Genomic DNA, 25,115 nt, shown 5'->3' with positions numbered 1-25,115 from the left:
GTAGCTGGATTCTTAGGCAACCTCACAGTAATTCTCTATCCACACCAAACCAGGCACTGGGTTACTATCCTCAAACTTCATATCCATTTGTTCTTCTATTTTACCACAGATCTGGCTGCCATTTCCACGGCTTCCTAAACCACTGGAATTAAGGGGGGAAAAGGCTCTTCCCTCTTAGTACAAGGGGATGTTCTGGTTATTAAGGATCCAGAGGAAAACCAAACCAAAACACCAACCAGTGAAATCTTTCAACTCTCACTTTTGATAGCCTTAACAGCACATTTTGCACCAGGGAGAGGGCAGAGCTTTGGCAATGCAGAGGCAGGCGGCTAAATTCCAATTAAGGGGGTGCATTATGGGAAGTCAAACTGCCACCTGTGGGACACATTTAGCTACTGAACGGTGCTCAGGCCAACTGTGGCTTCTCAGCGTATAACAGAATAAAACAGGTGACAATCTACACACCGCCCTCGTTTCACCATTTATGTCTGACTATTCAGCACAAAGGGCTAAAAGTAGGTGGCAGAGAAATTATGCTTGTAAAACGATAATCTGATGATTATACATTTTATCTCAAAAACGGCATAGCTTAATTTTTTGGCACTCCTGAAAAGATACAAATTGACAGACTAGAAAAATACCAAAAAAGAGAAGTAAAGAATTCAGAGAGTAAGCATCAAGAATAAGTGCCTATCAAAATGGGTGCAGATTTGCTGTTAAATGTGGCTTTTCCACATCCTTTTTAGAGACTTGACCTTTGTCCAAAGCCACTCAATTTTGAGACCAGTTTTAAATAATATAATATTGTATATTCTTGCCTGTATCTGAATCTTTTTGATCTCCATTTGTTCCAACGGTGAAAGGTAATTTCCGTTTTGTAGCTCTCTCCTTCACTTCTTTGCCACCATCACTCCGGTCCAATTTTGGAGTCTTGGTTAGAGAAACTTTATCTTTATCCTAGAAAAGAGACAGGAAAATTAGGATTTTCACAAAAGCCCTCATATTTGCCAACAGCAAGGTTGACTTTCTTAAGCAAAGTTGCTATCAAGCTACTGTCCGCAAAAAATAACTTGTCTGCAAGTTCACGGCAGTTGCAAAGACGGCTGTCAAACCTCTTTCTTTAAAGTGCCACTTTGTGATATTTTTTTAACCTTTGCAAAATGGTCTCAAAATGATGGCGATTGGGCCAAGCCGATAGGGTTAACCATGGGGCTTCTGTTTGCTGCATAAAAGCACAGACAGAACTGTGATGCTTTGAATGCATGGGAAGCAAGGGGCTAAACGGCCCCCTTGTTTGGTAGAGGTTGCCTGCACTGTGTTTGTTGCTTGTTGTTTGTTTGTTTGTTGTTTGTTGTTTGTTGCCTGCACTGTGCTTGTTGCTTGTTGCTTGTGCTATTCCCTCCCCTCCTCCTCCTCCAGATGGAGGGAGTTTCCCCACCTGCACAATATGGCTCACATAGGTGTCTCTGGGCAGCTCGTTTGCTATCTCAGAGGAGGGGCCTTTGGAGCGCACCACAGTGCTGCCCACAGACCACCTGCAGCTCTGCACCCCGGGGCTATCAAGATGCGGCACCACCGAAGGAGAAGAAACGGAAGCAAAAAGAAGGACTCTGTGCAGATGATCTAATGCAGGGGTGTCAAACTCAAGGCCCATGGGCCGGATTCAGCCCACGGGGGCCACCCTGGAAACTGAGAGGGACTAGCCCACAGTGCCTCTGCCAGCGAAAACAGGCTCTCCTGAGCTCTGTCTTCTCTGGCAGAGGGTTGCAGGAGGCCATCGCAGCCAGAAACAGAGCTCAGCTCAGAGCTGAGTGCTGGCAGAGCACTCAGATTGCCACAGGTGTCCCCAACATGAGTGTCATTTAACTGGGCACGCCCCCCCCGGCCCCCCTGAAGTCAAACGAAACCCTGATGTGGCCCTCAATGAAATCAAGTTTGACACCCCTGATCTAATGGTAACCTTTAAAATGATATCTATGCCTGCACAACAGCCCATCTGTGCATGTCTAAAGTAACAAAAAAGAAAGGGGATATGCTTTTAAAAAATAAGTTTTACGTGTACGTTGAGGTTTGCATGTGCACAACTGCCCAGCGTTACCTGTACTGATTCTCTATGGCTTTAGGGGGGATGTTGGAGACTGCATAGCTGCCCTGTTCCTTGCTGTGGATTGAGGATGTTTTGAAAACTGTCTGATGATCAGGTGCACTTATTACATGTTTTCTATATCAAGGCTTGTGTTCAGCAATGTAACTACTGGCCAACTATTCCAACTACATTTTACACAAATTCAAAATAAACAGGAGGTTCTAAGTGGTTATACAAGAAACAGAAATAGCTGAAGTGGACAGTCTGCACTGGGCCTTCAGGCTTTTTAGCGGGATCCTTGCAGAGATGAAGTGGGCTTGAACAGGAATTGCTTTTAAATTAGTTGTTTTGTTTAAAGCCATGTTTTCTCAGAGCAGCTTACAACAAACTACATTCAGAGGAATTTCTAAAACAAAAATATTCAAACACTATCACTAACATGCATAATATTGATACAAAAAAGCTACAATAAAATGAAACAACTATTTAAAAAAGAAGCATTTTTTAAAAAAATCAACAGGCTTATTAAAATGTTTGGGAAAATAAGCCGCTTCTGCTTCGTGCTGTCAAGGCGGAATTCCTGGCGGTTCCGGTAATGGGGCGACCACTGAAGAGCCCCTGGAGTGCTGGGCTTGCAGGCTACGTACCAGCTCTCTGATCCAGAGAGAATCTGTGTGGCCCACTGCCAGGTCGACAAAAAGACTCTCCCTTAGATGAAATCCCATCAACATTAGTAGCAATGGAACAAAGTTAAAGAGTTGTATTCTTCCAATAACAGTATACACCAATTTTTGCATCATGGGAAGTGCAATTAGAAATACGTCCATTATCCAGGGTTAAAATCAGCACATTCCATTGTAGAGAACAGATTGAACTAAGCACATTAAAAATGCTTGTGTGTGTTTTTTAATCCTGATTTATTGACTCACTCTGGATTGCAAGCAGGTTGCTATTTTGGAAGGCCTTAAAAAGAGTTTACAAACCTCATTAGGTTAGAGACATCTTGTATAATGAACTAGGTATCTAGATCAGTTACCTGAAGATGTTGTTTTTTTAAAAGAAAACTTGTGACTCAAATACTTAAGTCAACACCTTCAGAAACACATTAGGGATAAATGCTACAATACAAAACGTTTCAGAAGCAGAAGCAGAGTGCCCAATAACTATTAGTTATCCTCAGGAACTATTCACTACTTGAGTGTTAGATGACCCAATCAGCTGATTTAAAAATACTTCTACACTGCCTTAGAATAGAGACTGATATGTCATTAACGCCCAGATGGTATGTAAGGATGGGCATATATACCTTAAAAAAAGCAGGAGTTTTGATTAAATACCTGAAGCCATTATTTCATAAATTAATAACACTTTTAAAAAGCTCCAGACTAAGAATCACAGAATGCCAGTAACAAGAACAGTTGTGCTAAATATACATATCCAAAATTACAATCCCCATACTGCTGTTGTTTAAAAACAGCCTTCAGTGAGTGAGAATTTCTCGTGCTCTCAATATCTTGGGAAACAAATTACACTGAATCCTTTTTTAAATCAAAATTACTCATCCCATATTCTATTTTCTATGAAATCATAATTTGTGGAAGCAACTTCAAACTGGTGAGCAGTTTGCCAGGGTATCCTTTTGAAATAAATATTATTAAAAGGATAGCATGGCAAAGTATTATCTATATTTCAATAATAGACGTGGTAACATCCACTAATTTAGCAGGCTTTGAACAGAGATTAAATAATTTATGGAAAAAGTAGGGAGATCTAGCAAGAAAAAATAATTCTTTATAGGTAAATTGAACCTCATGTTAGAGGGAGTCTCATTGACTGATTGAATGAATGAATGAATGAATGAATGAATGAATGAATGAATGAATGAATGAATGAATAAATAAATAAATAAATAAATAAATAATGGCTAACAATTAAAAGTAAAATAAAAACAGAATAAAACAAGCACAATCTGAAAAACAGCATCAATAGGTTAAGGCTTGTATGTTTACTTTTAGGCACCAGCAGCATTGTGATGTTTGATAAACACACACACACACACACACACACACACACACACACACACACACACACAAAAGGGCACAGCTTACACAAAACACCTATTTCATCATTTTGATGAATTATTCACTCTGCAGACACCTTTGGGACAGTATTAAACAGGTCACAATATGACCCCAACCATGATGGCAGATAATCTAGTCCAGCTTTTTTGGACTTCAACCTTATAAAGTTTTATTTTATATCTGAAGAACCAGATATACTCATTGCCCAAAACTCTGTAGAAGGAGATAAAGAAAGCTTAAATCCCAGTTATGCTCCAAGTAGAAGAGTCCACCAAAATAATTCTGACTGACGTTTAGAATTATCATGAGTGAGTGAGTGAGTGAGTGAGTGAGGGAGGGAGGGAGGGAGGGAGGAAGGAAGGAAGGAAGGAAGGAAGGAAGGAAGGAAGGAAGGAAGGAAGGAAGGAAGGAAGGCAGGCAGGCTCTTTTACTTTGCTATAGAACTACAATCCCCAGGATTCCTTACAGCTAATCAGACTGTGGATGTAAAATGATGGAAATGGAAGTTGGAATATGGCCAAAATGCTTCCATCACATTATAAGGCCCTACGGTCTTTCTGAGACTGAGAACTAGCAACATCTCCACCCCTTTTAACTCATATTACAAAGAAAGATTTCAGTTTTGCGATTTAATGAAGCAGATGGGAAACAGCAGTGGTGAGAAATTGTGCAGATATTTCTCCTACTAGCTTGTTTATCAAAGCCTAAGTGATACATACGTTAAATTATGTGAAACAAAAATCAAAATTCACACAATCCGGCAAGTTTTTGCTGCAAGGACAACAGCTCCCAATTGGGTGGCTGTGCCATGTTACATAGGAATATCTAGAGAAAAGACCAGATAACTTGCAGGGAACTGATGGATTTTCAGTCAATAATAAACACACTATTTTCTCTCCCACTCGCTTGGAAGGGAAGCCATGCTTCACCAATTGCTCATCCCACAAGGCACTTTGAGTTTAAGGCCAGCCTCGCACTGGTTTCTGGCCAAGGCTTGGAATGGGATTCCCAACCCTGTGCATTCTCCTGGGCCCTTCCCAAGGGAGCAGAGTCAAGCAGAGAAAGCCACACGGAGCGAAGCCTTTGGGAAGTGTTGACAAACACAAGACAAATTAAAAGCTGCACTCCAGAAGTGCACGCACAGCAATCCCTAGAAGCAAAGGCCTCATAACCAGCTGCCTTCCTCCTCCTCCTCCTCCCTCCCATCATGGTTCCAGCACACAGCAGTGCAGATGACTAGAAAGCAGAGATGGGCTGGTGCCCCTCCTTGCAGCCAATTCACCAGCCTTGGTCGGCCCTTTGTGAACACAGCGTGTGCTCTTTTGTACAGTGTGAGAACAGGAAAGGTAAGCAAGCGTGGAAGATCTATTCTTAATCAGTCTTGTCACGCCCACCCTGCTAGGAAACAAGGGAAAGCAGCGGAAATCACATTCTGGAGATTACATTCCCAGCATTCCTAAAATCTGCAAGTCACACCTGCTTCTTCAAGACATTCCACTGCATTGGTGGGAAGAAAAACAGCTGTTTGCATGAAGACCTCAGCAACACCTATTTTATCATTTGCAACTATATTCAGGTCGTCCTTGAATTTCTGTTGGAAAATTTCCATCGCTAAATGATGTGCTCAGAAAGAGTGACTGCATTGCTTAGTAACAGCAATCTCTGCAGTCCTGAATGCGGTCATTAACTGAATCCCTGTGGCCATTAGGGAGGCAATTTCCTGCTGGCTTCCCACAACCAAATCTGTGGAGAAACTGGCAGGAAACTGCAAGGCCCAGGTGTCTCACTAGCAGGCTGGTGGGCAGGTAAGTGGCTGCTGCCAGGTGGAGAAGGTGCCGGGATGTGGGGGGAGGAGAGCAAGTGAAGAAGGTTCTCCCAACAAAATGCACCCAAGTACTGAAAACGTGAAAAAGACACATTACCTTTTTCCCCGTTTGTTTCTCCACCATGTTGTTGCTGAGAGAGAAATCGTCCGATTGTGGTGTTTTAGAACACCCACCCTTGGGCATCGTTCTGCCTTCCTTACTTGTCCTTCATTTATGCTGCCGTCGCTTCATCATCAACTGTCTGCAAGAAAGAAACACACAGGTGAGCCATGGCTTGGAAGAAAAGGGCGGGGGAGGAGATGACCGCTAACAATAATCAAGACCCGAGAGTCTCTGGACCTGGACGAGCCAAGAGCCTGATGGGAACCAGCCTTTCCAGTTCACGTGCGAAGGAATGCAGGCAGTGTTCCCAAGGCCACCTGAGAGGCAAGTCCGAAGGACAATTTTTCTGGATTCCTTAGAGGGATAATCTATTTTTTTTAAAAAAAAACTGCATACATGTACATGCAAACATATACCTACTTTTCCATCAAACTGCAATTCCTTGTTCATATGTCTGATGCAATTAAATTGCATTCTCCTGTTGCTCATGGGAGTGTCATATAAAGCAATTTATAGCAAATGGTAAATTGCCAGAAAAATTTGCTTCTGATATCAAACTGCTGCTAGAAGGAAGCAAAGGTGGGAAACTATAAAGGCAGCACCTAACATTTTTCTCACAATGGAGAAAATGGCTTCCCCAAGCCATTCAGGGAGGTGTGTGTGTGTGTGTGTGTGTGCGCGCACACACACACACACACACACACACATATCATACATACAGACACATACACACAAACACACACATATATAAGTCTAGGGGAAACACAATTCACAAGCACAGCAACAAAGCTTTGTTACCCATGCTGTGAGTTGCTTGGTTACAAGATTAAAAAAACAACTGAATTTTGAAGCACATAGTAGCAACAGTAGTAATAGTAGTAGTAAACATTGTAACATATCTCCAACAGACGTTACAGTCACTATAGAATTCAACAACATGGATGGTTTTGTTTTAAGCAAAGGAGGCAGAGCACCAAGCAAGTTTTCCCTCACTACCTACCACACAGGGAGAGTTGCCACATCCCATAATTTGGCTACAAGTATGCAGCAAGCTTTCCAATCCAACTGAAAGAAGCTGTTCAGGAGCAGGGAGACTCTAGTACCGTGACTAATTAGGGATGGGTTGGAGGAAAAGAGGTGAGTAAAAAAAAATTTCATTCTTTTCTCTAAGGAATCTTGAATTTTTTACAGCATGCATCGTGGGGAAAGAAAAAGGAGAGAGGCTCAAATCGATTCTCTTTAAAGCAAGAGCTCCATGAAAAACATAACAGCTTTCTCACCGCTTTGATGCACTAGGTCCAGTGACTGAGCACAAAATAAGCCACACAATAAGGGTTCAAGACAAAACATTCCTAAATCCATATCTTGGAAACGATGTCACACTAAGTTATAATTACCATAATTTTCTTCTATTTTACTGAATTGTGACAGTAAGATGTTCTATAATATAATGAAAGCAGCTGAAATTTCATTTACAGCATGGGTGAGTAACATATTAACTTGCAGGGCGAGTTATCTGAATTTCTTTTATTCAGCCAGATATCTGGCCTGCTCTATTTACAGGTTCCTGACCTTTTCTAGCATTTACAGCTCTAAATTACAAGTATCTTGGACACTAAAGCCAACACTAAAATATTAAGTAGATAAATCCCCAATAATCCTTTGTTTCTAATATCAGCCTTGAAAGCCATTTGTCAGTTGAAAAGACAATATATATTCTTTTAAAATAAAATTCAGCCAACAATAGACTCCAACTAAAAGAAAGTATAAAAAGTGATGCCAGAAAATATGCACAAGAGAATTCCTCTTCCTGTATGCAGGTATCAAATGGACCCCTTCTTTTTGTTGGATTGGTGAGTCCTTTGACCCGTGAACCATAAATACTGATACCATAAAAATGATGAAGGTTTAGGGGAAAGCAAATGGTATTCAACTTAAATAGTGATGACAAGACTCAAAGGCGGAAATGGAAGAGATCAAAACAGTTCGTAAACTATTCTATAGTTGCTTCTAACCAACAAATCTTCAGGAAAAGTCTTCCAACCCCGTTTGTACTAGGGAAGAGCTACCATTGTTAGGGCTACTCAGTCTCTTAATACATCCAGTACACCCGGGTTCTCAGTCAACAATAACAGCACTGAATGTATGAAAAACACACTAGTGTCACAGGTACATACATTCCTTATGTATTTTTTAATAAATGCATTAACGACCAAGGAGACCCATACATCCTTTCCCACTAAAGAACAATAACCTGCACACCCCTTACCCATATAAAAAGAGCATTTGCATTTCCCAAATTTTGCTCCCCATTGCCTCTTGTACACGTTTGGTCAGATTTCTACCAAGTACCTTCCTTCTACTGCCCTGCTTTTCCTTTCCTTTATTAATTTATACTGTTTGCCATGACGCCTGTCACTCACGTGGCAAGGGCCAGTCTTCTATGTGATGATCACCTCCAACTCTGTTAACATTGGTTGCTCATTGTGGCTATCATACAATCCTTTTCAGGAAGCTAGTGGAGGAGACCACACTGACCGATTAACAGCATCAATGGGCAAATGGCAACATTCCCTGTTAGCAATCAGGACAGCACTTGCCAGTTTGGGTACACTTTGGCTAGTATGTCACCAGCACAACCAAAATCCAACTTTACCCCAAGCAGGTTTAGACCGTTAAAGGACAGGATTTCTAATGTAGAGGCAATCTTGCGAGTCAAAATGCGATTGCTTATATCCCACTAAACAGAGAGACATGCCCTGTAGCGCTGCACTCAGAATATGCTCCTCATTTAGTAACTATAATCCAGTTAGGCAACTCTTAATGGTTAGTTAAGACCCCAACTACTCCTGCGTAGGAAAATGGTGAGGTGCCTTTTCTTCTTTTCAAAATGCTCCTTTTTCAAACCTAAGCCCCTATTAACACATCTTCAGATCCCGAAGCTTCAACCAAGCTCACTTTCCTCAGAAATTGCTTCTTTAAAATCTCATAGGTCAGTGTTTCTCAACTGTGGCAACTGGAAGATGTGTGGACTTCAACTCCCAGAATTCCTCAGGCAGCAAAACTGGGAGGTGAAGTCCACACATCTTCCAGTTGTGGCGGTTGAGAAACCCTGCCATAGGTCCTTCAAAATTTCCAGTCAGTTGTCAAATCAGGAGGGAAAGTTAGCTCTGGGCTCACAATAAGCATGGGGAACATATCGTGTAATCATTGCCATCCTCATTTTGTGATGGCTGACACAATTAGCCGGGCCCCGAGAAATAATCAAGCCAGCAGTCCCTTATTCAGACAGAGCTTCTGCGTGACATCAGCAGGCGTCCTCATTTTCTTTAGCCAAGCACTTAAGGTAAAATAAAAAACAGCCTGTGGGAAATGGGAGCCGGGACATTCAATCCTTTCTGAATATATTCACTGACAGCCACCTCCAAATGGATATTCCAGTTCAAAATGAATCCACGAAGGGCATTTGGCCATGCATTTGGTTCAATTACACTGGGTGAGGGGGGACTGCTTGCTTGTTCTGGAGAGCAAGAGAGCCATTTGTAGTTAGGCTATATACCTATTTTACAGGGAGGTTGAAAACCTGGTTTTCTGAGAGCAAGCCAGACGGATGCCAGATTAATTCCACACCCCTTCTGTTCATGTAGCTGACTCATTACACTTGGAAAGCTGGCTGCCTCTTCGTGTAAACAGAGCACTGGCCTATTTAGCAGCTTGGAGGGAGTATTATATTTGCACAACAATTACCAGCAGTGCCTGAAAGCTCCATTTTGTTTTACAGCACATTGTTAAGGAGTCTGAGGTGGGGGAAAGAGAAGAGTTACAGTTACACACTTTGAACCAGCCTTCTACTAGTGTGTGTGGGGGGGGGGGGGAATGGCCTCTAGGTTCTTTCTTTCTTTTTTAAAGTCTTATCTTGTCTTGTAAAAATGGTCAGCTATAATTTCTGACCAATCTACTTTCCTTAACTACGAGTCTGCTTTCTATGTAGAATATTATTTAGAAAACAAGACAGCTCAACTAGTCTTGTCCAAGCAATTTTGTCTCTATGGACACCTAAATAGGCTTGGAAACATACAAAATAACCCTCCAATTATTCTCAGCAACAACAAAGACCCTTATTTAGATCAGGCCAACAACTAAGCATGTGCAACTGGACTCCACCAAGCCCTGCCCAGGTATCACCACCTATTCAACCTGAAATAACCCCCCTTTCCATGTTAAAATCATTTTCATAAATCAGTTGATGAAGTTCCTCTTTGGAAAGAAAGGCTATAAGGGATTGAGGAGGAGGAGGAGGGAGAAACCTTCCTGAGACAAAGCAGCCTATAAATCACAGCGGACTTTCCATCTGTGAAACCCTATTATGGTTAGGCAGAAATAGATTAAAGAGAAGGGGAGGCTAACATGCAAGCTAAGTCTGCCCTGACCTGAAAATGACCGGAAAGGCCAAACATAGGCAGTTTGGAGGGGCCTTTTGCCACCCACAGGAGCCACTACTTCCACCTGGCCAGCAACCCTGCCCAACAGAAGCTGTCCTGGAAAGTTCAGAAAATGTGGCACTCCCTGAAGGGAGGGTGGTGAGAAGAGTGATGGGAGGGGGCCTCATGGGGAGCCGGAAGGTCCCACCCTGCGGCGGCTGCCCCTCCCTCCCTCCCTCCCTCCCTCCGGCTTCCCCTGCTTTGCCCTCTGGGAAATTGTGCTCTTGGCGGCTGAAAGGCAGCTGCAGACTTGGAGCGAGGCATGTTTCTACAGGGTGTGTGTGCTGGGCTGTGCATTTCCTTCCCTTCCCCCCCCCCATATACAAAATGCAAAAGGTTGTGAAAGCTTCCCTTTCTCTGAGCCGTGGCTCTTCCACGCTGGAGAATAATGGGGGCTGAGGCCAGCTGAGGTATGTGTGTTCGCTCCAGCATTTGTGGAAGTGAGCAGCCTCGAAGTTTGAATATTGTTTGTTTTAAAATGAGCTTTGTATTCAATGTTTATGGTACTGTTAAGCACTGTTGCCTTTTTGTGGTTTCAAGATTTTTTGAAACTAAGGTAAAGTAAGTAAATAAAGTAAGTAAAGTTTGAAATAATGCATGCCACAAACAAGTTATTACAAGCTGCTGTAATATCTCCAGGCATTTTAGCTCTATCTCTTCTTCCTGCACCAGCACACGTGGGATGCTAAACCAAGAGCTCGGTGATAATTACATGCTTTTTAATTTGATCAGACTTCAGTCCTCAGGCAAATGAGAAGCCTGAACCTCTGGTCCTGGAAGTATCACTTCAAACCCAGAAATACGGGTTCTTCTCTAGGCCACTTCTGGACCTGCTGCTTTTAGAATCCTTCCCCCCCCCCATTTAATAGCCAAATTTTGTATCCAAGGTACTTCTCTCTTATATAAAGGACCTCTTGGGCCTAGAGGCCGTAATAAAGGTTTGACGGGTGGGTAGGTGAGAGGGAAGAAAGAGGAATGCTTCAAATATTAGTTTGGCTTACTAGATTTCAGAAATTTCCCTAACATTCAGATGTTGATTTGATTATTCTCAGATTATATCATCATAGTAATGATATGGCTTCCATCAAAAATCTGCCCCACCACAGTGTTATTAGTTTTAGTTGTGTACCAAAAAATATACAAATTTAGATTATATTTTTTCTGAAGACGCACTTGTAGAATGAATGTTGAACTTACCTGAACGTTCGTTCTATGTGGTGTTAACCTCATCTGATTGGCCAGAGACTGAGTTAAAATTTGTTTGTTTGGCCACACCTCCTCCTCCTGGCTGGACTCCAGTTTCTTTAACGAAAAGATGGTGCTGGAGAGGCGTAACCTGTAAAGGAAGTTCATCCGCTCCTGTACCCTGGACCCTTACGGAACCAGGGAGGGGTTGGACTCTCACGCAGTGCACATAGAACGAACGTTCAGGTAAGTTCAAAATTCATTCTCCTGTGTGCTGCTTAGAGAGTCCAAGCAATGGGATATATCCAAGCTAATTATCCCCAGGGCAGGAAACGGATGGATCCAGGGTCCCCCCAACTGGAAGAACCTGTTGTACCACCCTTCTGCCGAACGCAGCCAAGGCAAACTGATCGATTTTGTAGTTTTTGATGAAAGGTGAGGGAGACGCCCAGGTAGCCGCTCTGCAAATTTCCAGGATAGAAGCTTGTGTAGCCCAAGCCGCCGTGGTGGCTGTGCTCCTTGTTGAGTGCGCCGTAATATGTCCAGGCTGTAGCCTGGTCTGATGCTCGTAGGCCAACGCTATGCACGCCTCTACTTTATGTGCACATTCAGCTTCTTCAGATCTAGGATGGCCCTGCTTCCTCCCGACTTCTTTTGAACCAAGAAGAGGATCAAATAGAAACCGAAACCATGATGTTGTGGGACCGATTCTATGGCCTGAATGGTCAGATATCGAATTTCGGTTTCCACCAGAGATCTCTTGGTGGCGTCCCTCGACACCGGGCATTGGATGAACCGCCCTGGGGGCTCGAAGCAGAACTCCAGGGTGAGACCAAGTGACACTGTTTGCAATGCACAAGAGTTGGTGGTCATGCATTGTCACCGGCTGGCAAACCTCCCAAGACGATTGCCGATGGCACTGACGTCGGAAGTCACTTGGTCTGACAGTAGGGCTAGTAGCCTGCTCCCCAAAAGGGGCATCTGGATTGTGGTTGTCTGGTGTGATCCCAAAAGGACTGTCTGTCCACTGATCAATCCGCGCCCTGAGGATAGGTCCTTTGATAGGCCTGGAACCCAGTGTCAGGCATTTGAAAGAGCTGTCTGCGATAGGGAAAGGTGGGTCTCCTATCTATCCTTCTGTATACGTGAGGAAGAGCCTTCCTCTTGTCCCTGCCTTCCACTAGGATGAGATCAAAGACCTCTCTGAAGGGGTTGCCCCTTTAAAGGGGACCAATGCTAGCCTCCATTTCTTCTTCATATCGTCTTGCCAATGCCTCAGCCATAAAAGACATCTGGATGTGACATTTGATGCTAGGATCTATGAGGCAAACTTTGCCGTATTGAGGGTTGCGTCAGCAGAGTACTTGGCTGTCGCGATCAGCTTATTTATGTCCTGATTCAACTAAGTGTCGTTGGGGGATGCATGTGACTGCGTTTGGTGAAGCCAAATTAGAGATGTCCTGGCAAAGAAGGACGCCGCCATGGCAGATCAATTTTAAAAAAAAATTTATTTACATTTATATCCCGCCCTTCTCCGAAGACTCAGGGCAGCTTACAGTGTATAAGGCAATAGTCTCATTCTATTTGTATATTTACAAAGTCAACTTATTGCCCCCCCAACAATCTGGGTCCTCATTTTACCTACCTTATAAAGGATGGAAGGCTGAGTCAACCTTGGGCCGGGCTTGAACCTGCAGTAATTGCAGGCTGCTGTGTTTTAATAACAGGCTTCTTACAGCCTGAGCTACCACGGCCCATAAATTGCCCAGGCAGCCACTTGGTGGGTCTTACGAGCAGCTAGTTCCGCCCTCCTGTCCTTGGTTTTCAAGCCTTCAGCCGAATCTGAAGGAAGGATGTTGGGAGGTAGCCAAGTTGGCCAGAGGCACATCTACAGTTGGTAGTTTCAAGAGCTCCTAAAGCTCTTGCTCCACAGTGTACATTTTCCTATCCATCCCACGAGGGGCAGAAATGGTCCTGGGCTGATTCCACTGTCGTTGGATGACATCAACAAAGAGCTTGGGCGATGGAATAACATCTTGCTCTGTGATAGGTTCAGTGAAAAGAAGAGAAGTGGGATCTTGAGGGTCCGTGGAGCCCTCAGAATGCCCAATAAGTGCCCCCATATTGGCCGATTTTTTTGCCTTCAACAATAGAGTTTTAAATAGATTGTGGCAGAAAAGCCCCGTGGTGGCAGGTTTATCTGGTATGACACCCTTGTCCTCGGAAAGATTATAGTTTGCCATATCTTCCTTACCCATAAGCGACAAGTTGCTATGATGTGAGGGTAAAGGAGATTGAGATTCCTGAATATATTTCCTGTCGAGATGAGCCACTGGGTGAAGGGCCTGTTGGTAGGGTTCAGGGAATGACAATGGGGTTATAATACCCCTCTGGGTGAGGACTGCATCAATACCCCTTGAAATAGTTTGCACAATCATGTCACACATTTCCTGTGATAATTCAGGTCACTGACTTTCCTGTGGACAGAGCCCCGCCACAGTGGGAGTAAAAGTGGCAGAAGCACAGGAAGACCTGTGACGGGAGGAGGACCCTGGTTCATAGTTGATGGCACAGCTGGGAGATCCATGTCCCCAGTGTGTTCAGGTGCATGAAGTACCTGCCTCCCAGTTGCAATGTTGGGGAACAAGTCAAACTGATCCATCTGACGGATCTGAGGCAAGACCTCTCCTTCAAGACCTCTCCTTCAAGGGGCCGTGGTGGCTCAGGCTGTAAGATAGCCTGTTATTAAAACACAGCTGCTTGCAATTACTGCAGGCTCGAGTCCCACCAGGCCCAAGGTTGACTCAGCCTTCCATCCTTTATAAGGTAGGTAAAATGAGGACCCAGATTGTTGTGGGGGCAATAAGTTGACTTTGTAAATATACAAATAGAATGAGACTATTGCCTTACACACTGTAAGCCGCCCTGAGTCTTTGGAGAAGGGCGGGATATAAATGTAAATAATAATAATAATAAAAAAGAGTAGACCGGGCCTCTTTACTGCTGCCTGGTATGGCAGACTCCCTCAGCCCATTTCTGGGCCTTGGCAAAGTGCTTTCTAAAGCCTTTTGCCTCCTCCTGGCATCTTTTTCAGAGGCCGAGGAAATGGATCTTGGGCCCAAAGTCTTGGACCTGGTGGAGGGTGCCTTGGAGGTAGATCTCCCCCTTTTGGGAGCCGGTGCCTCTGAGGCCTGTTGTCCGGAAGGGGAGGATGAAGAATCACTTGATTGAGAGCAACTGTGATCCACCATTTTGAAAGGCTGAATGGGCCGTATGGGGAGTCAGTACGAGGACTGGAATGGATCACAATCCAATTGAGGCCTCCCTCCTTAGGCCCCACTAAGTTACTGCCCAGTAACTACTAGTCCGATAATCTGTATTGGCTTAGGGGGCTCGTGCTGCTCCAAGCCAGCAAAATGGCTTGTGAGCGTCAATACTAACTGTGATGGTAGAAGTGCGAAGCTGACACCACAGCTTCAATGGCGCTGACTAGGCCATAGTCTTTAACAGGGAGAATTACGTGAACCAACAAAATGGCCACAATTTTCTATCTCTAGTTCTTAATGCACAATTCTGGCCGCCAGATTCACATGGACCGAATCCTCGGTCAGTGAAGCCTCCGCGAGGTGTTCTGGCCCTTGGGAGAAAATAAATCACCGTGGCAATGCCGCCCAGCTCAGCCGCGCGGTGCCCAGCCAGCCAAGAGCCGACGAGTCGCAGCTGCCACGAAGAGGGAATCCTTCAAGCAACGAGTCTTGTTGTATTTTAATGTGATGTTTAGAGCACAGTCCAAGCAATGGAGCTAACAAATACAAGTCCTTCTAGGCCGACTGAGTTAAAGAAACTGGGGTCCAGCCTGGAGGAGGAAGTGTGGCCAAACAAACAACTTTTAACTCAGTCTCTGGCAAATCAGATGAGGTTAACACCCATTGCTTGAACTCTCTAAGCAGTGCACAGGAGAATGACCCTCTGCCATTCTAATCCAGGACAGGCTCCTCCCTTGAATGGGACTGGTACCTAAACAGCTTGAAGCTACTATACTAGCTACTATCTGGATGGAGACCTCCAGGAAACCTCAGGTAGGAGACCCAACCGGCAACTCAAAACATTTTGGAAAAGGGTATCAGAAAATCACTTCTGCCCCGTATACTCCAAGTATACTCCACTGATGCCTTGGGTCAAAGGAGACTTTATTTTTACATTAAATCAACATCTGATGATCAGAGCTTTTGAAATAAAAGAATGAAATCAAAATTCTCTTCGGGCAGGAAGCTACAGCAGTTTTTAAGGCCTTCTTAGGCTGCAACTTCATTTTGGAGGTTCTGCTGACACCAGTCAGAGGAACTGCAATCCAAGCACTTCAGGAGCAGAACCTGCATGCGAACTTCAATGCTGCCAACTTCCATCACCCTGGGATTCTGCTTAAAACCCATAACAGCCAGGGAGGGTGTGTTCCTGATCTTCACTGCTTGAGGGCATCCAGACCAGAATGACCCAATATGCCCGGAAGTGACAGCCCTGAAGGAAGAGAGGTGGCTGGCAAGCAGCAGCCATGCCAAGGGGATTTGGCCAGTACAGCAGCAGCAGGCCGGCCTGCAAAGCTCCCGAATGAGCCAGTGGTTGATCCTAGATGCTAGGGAGCCAGCAATCTCTGCTAGCTTCAGAAAGGCCTCTGAACGAAAGGCCCCTGTGTTTTCTTTGCTCCCAGCTCCACCTACAAGCTTCAAGGGGAGAACATTCAATTATCCACCCAGGTTCACAGCCGAATGGTCTGCACAGTGGACGAGGCCACTCTTAAGGCAAAATGGGTGCCTGTCGTGAGGTTTTATTTCGCACCATCGAGAGAAACAAACCCTGGTAATTCCATTGTACAGAGAAAAGAAAGCCCAACCACTTTGTAACTTTCAAGCTACAATGATTTTCTTCAATTTCTCAGTTCCCTCTTGGGAACACACAGTATTACATAGTTTAATTGATACTGAGAATAAGTAAAAGGATGATTAACTAACAAGCACGCAGACTTCCGGCTACCGTAAATTTTAAACAAATAAATTTAGACTTCTGTGAACGATACAGAACCAAGTGTAGCTGCCAAGGCAAAAACCTGGTGTGCATTTGTCATTAAATGCTTCCTGTTAACTTTCTGGTATAAAGAGTGAAGGAAAAGATAAGTAAACCTTGGTGTGACATTCCAGTATTACTTCTTCTATTTATTTTGATGTTTTTCCTGCTTAATGTGCACACTCATCTAGAAAATCCAATTTCTCGTCTTGTTTTTTGATCATTCTTCCCATTTTCACTCTTCCTTTTTGTCTATTGCTGCATTTTTAAAAAGTTTTATTTGTAAGCCCCAAATCATTTGGAATCAGGCAGCATATACGTTTAATAAATAATAATAATGAGGATCAGTATTTTTGAACTATTCTGAAACAGAACTTAGGATCTTGATGAGTCTGTTTAATCCCCAACTCTCAAATGAAGAACTTAATGGAGGAGCAGCCCTAAAAGAGAGGAATCCTTTTTCATTAGGCAATGAGATCATTAAAGAACCTGCTGGCACTTCTGGAACCTTTCCGAGTGATGGGGAAGGGCCACTCCAGACTTTCCTCTCATTAGGCCTCCTCAAATGTTGGAAGTCCAGGGAAGCTTCCTTCCTCACATAACACTCTAAAATTTCTCCATCTGCCCTATGTGAATACAGTAAAAGCACAGAAATAAATACTCTTAATTCTTCTTCAGACCTGAATTCAAAGCGTAAGATGAAAAGTATTATGAACTTATCAAGTTATCTCAAACTAACCTAATCCAAACTTGACTAGTAGAAGCAAAGAGGTGAGAATATTTCCATGCCTGCTTTATATGAAGTCCTTTCTATCACCCAGAACTACAGCAAAATGTAGGTGCTTCAGAGAAAGTTGTAATATTTAACAAAACAGGAAATGTGTTAACAAAAAAAGAGGCATGCTGCTGTGGTACAAAAATGATTTATCTGACTGCTAGTTAGTGTTTATGGATGTACACTATTAGTCTTCTGCCTGCCTGTCCTACGCAGTACGGACACAATGAAAACTCCTCAGTTTAACCACACATGGACTCAGTTCAACCGTCGTTTCAACTAGTAAACAATGAGACCAACCTAATCCGAAACCACGAGGGAATTCCTAGAAGCTTGGCATCAGCCAAATCAGCCGTCAATACACACAAAAACCACATTTACACACCATTCAAAAGAGACAACAAAAAAAGCTAAGGAAATAAAAACACATCCTTTCTAGCAGCCAACACCCAAATAAGCAAAGATTTTTTTTCTATCATTCAATTATGTCCTATTCTCAGAGACTGTCTGGACAAATCCCCACAGTTTTCTTGGCAAGGTTTTTCGAAGTGGTTTTCGCCACTGGCCCAAGAGCCCCGGCTGGCTTTGTGCCTAAGGCAGGACTGGGACTTAGGGTCTCCTGGTTTCTAGTCCAATGCTTTCACCACATCAAACTGGTTCTCAAGCAGGGATTCACACCAGACAAACAATAAAGCAGAAAACAAAACCCTATTCAAGGCACTACACCAACAACACTAGCAGGGCAAACTACTGTATATAAATAGGGTGCAAGCCCACACTCACTCACACTGATGATGCTATCTAGTTGGGTAACGAAACATCTGCAAGCAAACAACCAAGCTCAGAGAGCGCCAAAGACTCCACAGTTAAATCCTGAGTATAAATATTCTTTTCTATTGAGAATAAATGTGACTGTGCATTTTCTCTTTACAAGCATAACACTCTCAAATTTATCTCCTGAATGGTGAGGCCTTTGTAGACTTTCTTTAACCTAAAAGAAAGAAAACCAATGTAATGGCCGAACTAAAGTCCTGTCTAGGCCTTAATGATTCTCCTGTTTTGCTGGTGAAATTGTCCCAGTCCCATAGCCAATAGTTCTGCTGATTCATCAGCATGAAGGCATCAGCCGTAGAGCTCATTTCAAGGGGTTGCAGGGACCATTCAAAATTAAACAGAGAAATATTAGGGGATTACCAGAACCACAAGATTCGTGCTAAATATAAACTCCAAATGTCTTTATATTCTGGAAAGATGTTTCATCACAAAGAAAGTAGGACACTACTCAAACTCCCAACACTGAAAATTCCAGAATTTTTGCATTCATAAGACTGGCTTTTCAGCTAGTGAGTCATTGTGCTGAATTTTCTCACAGACAGCCAGGCAATAAAAAACAGAACTAATTCAGCTGCAGCTTAATTATTTTATTTAAAATTTGTTTACTTAAAATAGTTCTATTCTCTTTTGAATATTTTCTACCTAAAAAGATGACCATGTTTTAAATAAAATAATTCAAAGTAGAATCCTGGCATTTCCCCATTATGGTCATTAGGCAGAGCACCCTGGGAGGCCTGGTGCAGGCCACGCATGAGCTGGGGGTGTGCTGCAACGTTGTGCAAAGTCACAGCCATCACAGTCCAGTCCTGCATTGTGGCATTTGGCAGCAGCAGCTCCGAGATGGGCTAAAGTACAATAGAGGCCCAGAGTCTTTGGCAGTCAGCCAGCTGCCACTGCCCCAGGCCTCTGCGCCAGCCCTAGTGCTCACGCTATGACTCCCAAGTATTGCCTTGGGCTGCTTTCCCAGGTGCACAAGCCTTGGGGAACAGCATGATTGCTCCCTCCCACCACCCCCCAGTGCTCCCAAAGAACTGCCATGCACCACTTCCCTTCAGGCATGTTTCTCCTGCTGTAGGGAGGCTGCCTAGCCTATCCAGGGCAGCTCCTGGACCCTCTTCACATGCGGCTGTTCAGAAGCTCGCAAGAGTTCACATGATGCCTCTGGAGACTTCCAAAGCCCTGCGTGGCTTGGGAAGATTTGGCCCCCAAGTCTTTTGTTTGAATTAAGAAGGGTGTCAAGATAGACCAATTTAATGTTGACTTTTCCATTTTAATAACTATTTTAAATGATTGCAACAACAACAGGCAACATTTCCAAATCCCTGAAATAAGAGTTGCTCACAAGCCACAACCTTTTGCTTAATCCACAGCAAATTACTCTATCTCATGCTTTCTCTAAGGAGCCAGGAACAGACTACACTTCCATTTTCTCTCCTGGGCATATGATTCTCACAGCCGTTCTGTGAAGAAAGTGAGATTGAAATAGTGTGGCTGCCTCTGTGCAAACCCGCTCGCAGATCTCTTTCAGCGTTAAGTGAGCCTCCTTCTTCCCCTCTGGCTCCCAGAGGGAGCTCTGCCATTGCTGGAGCTGGTTGTCTTCTTAATTGGGCGCTTCTAGAGTCTCAGCAGTAGTGCCCGGATTAAGCCTTCTCATGCTGGGATGCAGAGCAAGAGTTCACGACGGGCTGCAGCTTTTCTTCCTTTTACATCATCAGCTGCACTGGGAAGTTTCTCAACCACTTCATCCGACAGCTATGGTTCCCTCCAGGCCCAAAGCTTTCCCTTTCCCTGTTAGTTTTCAGGTGAGCCCTTGTACATTTTTATTATTTATCCCAAATGGCCATTTGATTTCTAACTAACTTTTGTAGTGTTTTTTTGGTCCATTTCAAAGTGCATTATAATGTTGTTGTTTTCATTTCTTAAATCTTGTGTCCTAATTCTGGCTGCTTTTGTAAACCACTTTCTCCTGATCCAAGGAGCCTCTCCTTCTTGTGAATGCTCTCTGCACAGGGCAGCAGGACCTTCCGCCTCAGCACCGCCTGTACAAACCCCAGCGCTGGAGGCAGCCGGGCCCTGTTGTCTCCTGGCAACGTGGCTCAAGCCAACTTCATGGATCTATGAAGTGAGCAAATTGATTTCATTATCTACTTTTGCGCATCATGAGGAAGAAAAATCAAATAATGGGCACCAAAGTACATTCTGGCAATTATTAACATGGGCTCAGGTAAATGCATGAGAGCAACTGGAACAAAAGAGGCGCGTGTGGATTTCACTGCCTCTCCTTCGATCAAGTACGGGCAGCCTTTTGGAGCCCATTAGATCTGGAGGGTCTTCCTGTCAAAGAACGGACTGGCCCCAACAAAAACTGCAGCTGATTTAATGCAGCCGGTTACTCTTCTCTAAAAGGCTCACCACCGTCAGGGCATTTCTTCACTGCTCCACAAGCAAACCTCCGAAGCACAAGGCAAGCAAGCAAGGGCCAGAGAGGCTCCCCAGGGACATCAGACACATCGACAGAGGCCTCCAACTTAAAGACTGATGGAGACTGAACAAGCTGCAGCCCAGATTGCTTTATCTTGCAAGGTGGAATTAACCTCCCAACTACTGAAGAGCATGACTTGCACACAAACACTAAGCATTTCAAAATGCTTCTTTTTACGGTCAGTCAGAATGGAAACATAAGATACGGATTCTTTTTTAGTTTTTGATCCACATAGTTTATTCATGTCTATTGGTGATATCATTTAGAACATGCATATAGAACTGAAACAAAATTACTGCAAAATATTCTTAATTATATAGTTAAAACTATATCCATAATAACTCTGACCAAAGAAGCATTCAAGCAAAAGAAGAAATGTCCCTATGATTGGTTACAATCTCTCATATTTTCTGGTCTCTTGTATTTTACTGCTTGTGGGGTAAATCAATCTCACAAATGAGGCCTGGCAGATTAACACAATTCTCCAAAAGAATCTAATCCTGCAGACTTTGTGGGACGTGGTGGCTCAGTGGCTAAGACGTTAAGCTTGTCGATCAAAAGGTCAGCAGTTCAATGGTTTAAATCCCTAGGGCCCTATAAGGGGCTGAGCTCCCATTACTTGTCCCAGCTTCTGACAACCTAGCAGTTCGAAAGCAGGTAAAAAATGCAAATAGAAAAATAGAGACCACCTTTGGTTGGAAGGTAACAGCATTCCGTGCGCCTTTGGTGTTTAGTCATGCCAGCCACATGACCACGGAGACGTCTTTGGACAGCGCTGGCTCTTCAGCTTTGAAGGAGATGAGCACTGCCCCCTAGAGACGGGAATGACTAGCACATATATGCAAAGGGAACCTTTACCTTTACCTTACAGTTTTGGCAAGAGAGTACTGTATTAGAATACCAGCACAAATACAAATTCAGCTTACAGATTGGCAACGTGCCTTCCCTTATCTCTGAGGAATTAGCTCCCACCAGAAACACGGAGAGACGGTGGGAAATAACAGCAAAACTCACAGGACAGACAGATTTTGTCATCTTTGGAGTTTGAAACTTTGACATAAATGTTACAAAAACACTGCAATATGATGATAATGCAAATACAGGTGGTTTTCTCCCACACACCCCTGAAACAAGACAGCTCAAGCAGGCATCACTTGGTAGAAACAAGCTCCTTCCTGCAGCTTATGTACAATTGTTTTTTTAAAATACAGGACAAACATAGAAACTATAATAATATGAAACAGAATTCAAGCTGGGTTTATTAAAAAAGCTCAGATAGTGGTTAAGATGTAAGCTCTGAATCAGGTTTTAATCCACTCTCAGCCTGGGCAACTTTGAGCCATGATTAACTCTCAGCCCAACCTAGAGATGCCCAAATTCAACGGGGAGAAAAAAAAGCCATGGCTCTTCAGGGAAAAGGGGTGTTGGTCTTACCTGATACACCCTTTCTCATGGAGGTCGACGGGAGAATCCAGGTTGGGTTACTCTAGTCTCGTAGCTCTATTGACTGAGTTGAAATTCTGAGGACACGCCTCCCTGGTAACAGTCCCCAGTTGAAAACAAAGACAAAGAATCTTGTAGTCTGTCTCTAGTCCAAACATAGCTTCTCCTGGACTCTGGACCAGACAGTCCACCGGATGGGACTGGATTCTTCCGTCAACCTCCATGAGAAAGGGTAAATCAGGTATGACCAACGCCCCTTCTCCATTGGGTTGAAGGGAGAATCCAGGTTGGGACATACCAAAGCTTGGCTGTCCTATGGGCGGGAACTGCTCTGGTCTGGAGTCCCCGCCACTTCATGCACTGTCTGCAGTATATGCCTGCCAAAGGCTGCCTCCGCTGAAGCCTAAGCATCCAGTCTATAGTGTTGGATGAATAGCGACGGAGATATCCACATCACCACCCGACAAAGCCTGCGTTGTCCAGGCCGCTGCCGTGGCCGCACTACTGGTTGAATGCACCATAATCCCCCTGGACACCAGAAGAGCCTGAAGCTCATAGGCTCTGGCAATACATGCCCGTAGCCAACGACTCACCATGGAAGGCGTCACCTTTTGGCCTAGAGTTGACGGCTGAAAGGAAATGTCTTCTCTGGGACTCTGTCTTCTTGATGGAGGTGGTCCTTGTGATGTAAATGCAGAGGGCCCTTCTAACATCCAGAGTATGCCATTTCTTCTCCAAGGCGTGTCGAGGCCCTGGACAGAAATCAGGCAAGATCAACTCCTGTGATCGGTGAAACAGGAAGTTCACCTTTGGAAGAAAGGCAGGGTTCAACCGTAGAACCACCCTGTTCAGATGAAAAACACAGAGGTCCTTTCTCACCAATAAAGCTGCCAACTCTGATATCCGTCTGGCAGAGGTGATGGCCACCAAGAAAGCCACCTTACACATGAGGAGATGTAGGCTGGCCTCTCTTAAGGGCTCAAAGGGTGCCACGGTAAGGGCCTGCAACACCCTGGGCAAATCCCAGCTGGAGTAGCGGTGCACCACTGGGGGCCTCAGATTGGAGCCTCCCCTGAGGAAGCCTTGCACTCTGAGGTGGTAAGCGATGGAATTTAGATCCCCAAACCTCAAAACTGAAGCCAGGGCAGTGACCTGTTGACATAAGTGTTCAGCAATAGCCCCTTCTCTAGATTTTCCTGCAACAATTCCAGTACATCTGCCACTGAGGCCGAGGTGGGGTCTATATGGCCCTCAGCACACAAGCCGCTGAAAATCTTCCAAGTTGCATTGTAAATGCGAGTGGTAGAAGGGCACCTGGCTGCCTGGATCATCTGTATGACCCTATTGGAGAACTTTTCCCATTTCAGAAGTCCCCACTCAACAGCCAGATGGCCAACTGGAGCCACTGAGGCGCCAGATGGATGATAGGACCCTGGCTGAGGGAGACTCTCTCTGGGAATCCTCCAAGGTCTGGAGATCGACAAGCCGACCAGATCGGTGAACCATGGTTTTCTGGGCCAGTAGGGAGCTACCAACAAGATCTCCACCCTCTCCGACAGCACCTTCCCGATTATCCCTGCAATCAGAGGAAGTGGGGAAAGACATACAATAGAGCTTTGGGCTATGGGCAGCGTAGCGCATCGATCTCGACCGCCCCCAGGTCTGGGAACCTTGCAAAGAATCTGGGAAGATGAGAGTTCGACAGAGAGGTGAAGAGATCTAGAATCGGGTGACCGAATCATTCTGATAGTTCCGCAAACAGATTGGGATGCAGGCGCCATCCCACGTGGTCAATAGTAGCCCTGCTCAACCACTCTGCCTGCACATCTGATACTCCCACAATGTGCTCTGCCCTTAACAATAGTAGGTGCTCATTGGCACAGTGTATCTGCTTCCTTCATGAGGGACTTTGACCGAGTCCCCCCCTGCCAGTTGACGTAGACCTTGGTGGCCACATTGTCCGTTAGGAGGAGGACATGCCATTCCAAAAACCCCTACTGGAATGCCCTGAGGGCCAAGTGGGTCGCCCTGAGCTCCAACCAAGTTATGTTGTACTGGAGCTCCTGTTGTGTCCACTGTCCCTGGGACACCTGGGAGCCAAAATGGGCCCCCCAGCTGAGGAGGATGGCATCAGACCTAATAGTCAGTCTGTCTGGTTCCTTGTAGAAACAACCCCTTGTGATAGTTTGGGAACCCAACCGGTGGAACGAATGAAGCACCCCAGGCAGTACCTGAACCCTTGCCACTGAGGTGCTACGGCCCGCCTTCTGGTAGAGAAGCAGAAACCATTGGAGGGGCCTGGCATGGAACCATGCCCATGGCACTATGGCAATAAAAAGTATCGTTTTTCCCATGAGCTGGGATAGCAATGCCAACGGAACCACTCTGTCCACCCGAATCTGGCCTGTCAAGGCCTTGATGCTGTCCTGGTGTTACTAGGATAGAAAGACCAGTTACAATGTCTATGAGCGCCCACAAGTGCAAAAGCCTTGTCGTGGGTAGCAAATGACATTTGTCCCAGTTGACTGAGAACCCGTGATCCCGGAGGATCCGGATTCTTGTGTGTAGGTCTTTCTCCACCTGCGGGCAAGAGTGACCACGCGGATCCCTGCTAAACGGAGTATGACCGCTGGAGTGGACAGGAACTCCAGGTCCCTTTCCGCAACTGCAGATAATCCAGAGGCCCTCGCCAATATTACTGGCCTGCTATGATCAGCTGTGAAGCACGAGGAATCGGGTGCTGTGAACTGCCAGAAAAG

General features: G+C 44.7%; 1 protein-coding gene across 2 annotated transcripts in view; it reads right to left on the bottom strand.

Annotated features, from left to right (window-relative positions):
- The window catches only part of ANKRD11 (ankyrin repeat domain containing 11), a 134,309-nt gene that overhangs the window by 28,917 nt on the left and 80,277 nt on the right, over positions 1 to 25,115 (bottom strand). For both annotated transcript variants that reach the window (XM_058155079.1, XM_058155080.1), the window contains 2 exons: positions 6,090 to 6,234; positions 819 to 957 (listed from right to left, as the gene is read on the bottom strand). In XM_058155079.1, the coding sequence (XP_058011062.1) occupies positions 819 to 957; positions 6,090 to 6,176 (226 nt within the window). In that variant the 5' untranslated portion in view covers positions 6,177 to 6,234. The remainder of the gene's footprint in view (positions 1 to 818; positions 958 to 6,089; positions 6,235 to 25,115) is intronic.

This window comes from Ahaetulla prasina, chromosome 12 (assembly GCF_028640845.1).
Source record: "Ahaetulla prasina isolate Xishuangbanna chromosome 12, ASM2864084v1, whole genome shotgun sequence".
NCBI classification, from domain to species: domain Eukaryota; kingdom Metazoa; phylum Chordata; class Lepidosauria; order Squamata; family Colubridae; genus Ahaetulla; species Ahaetulla prasina.
This window is presented reverse-complemented; position numbering and strand designations above follow the sequence as displayed.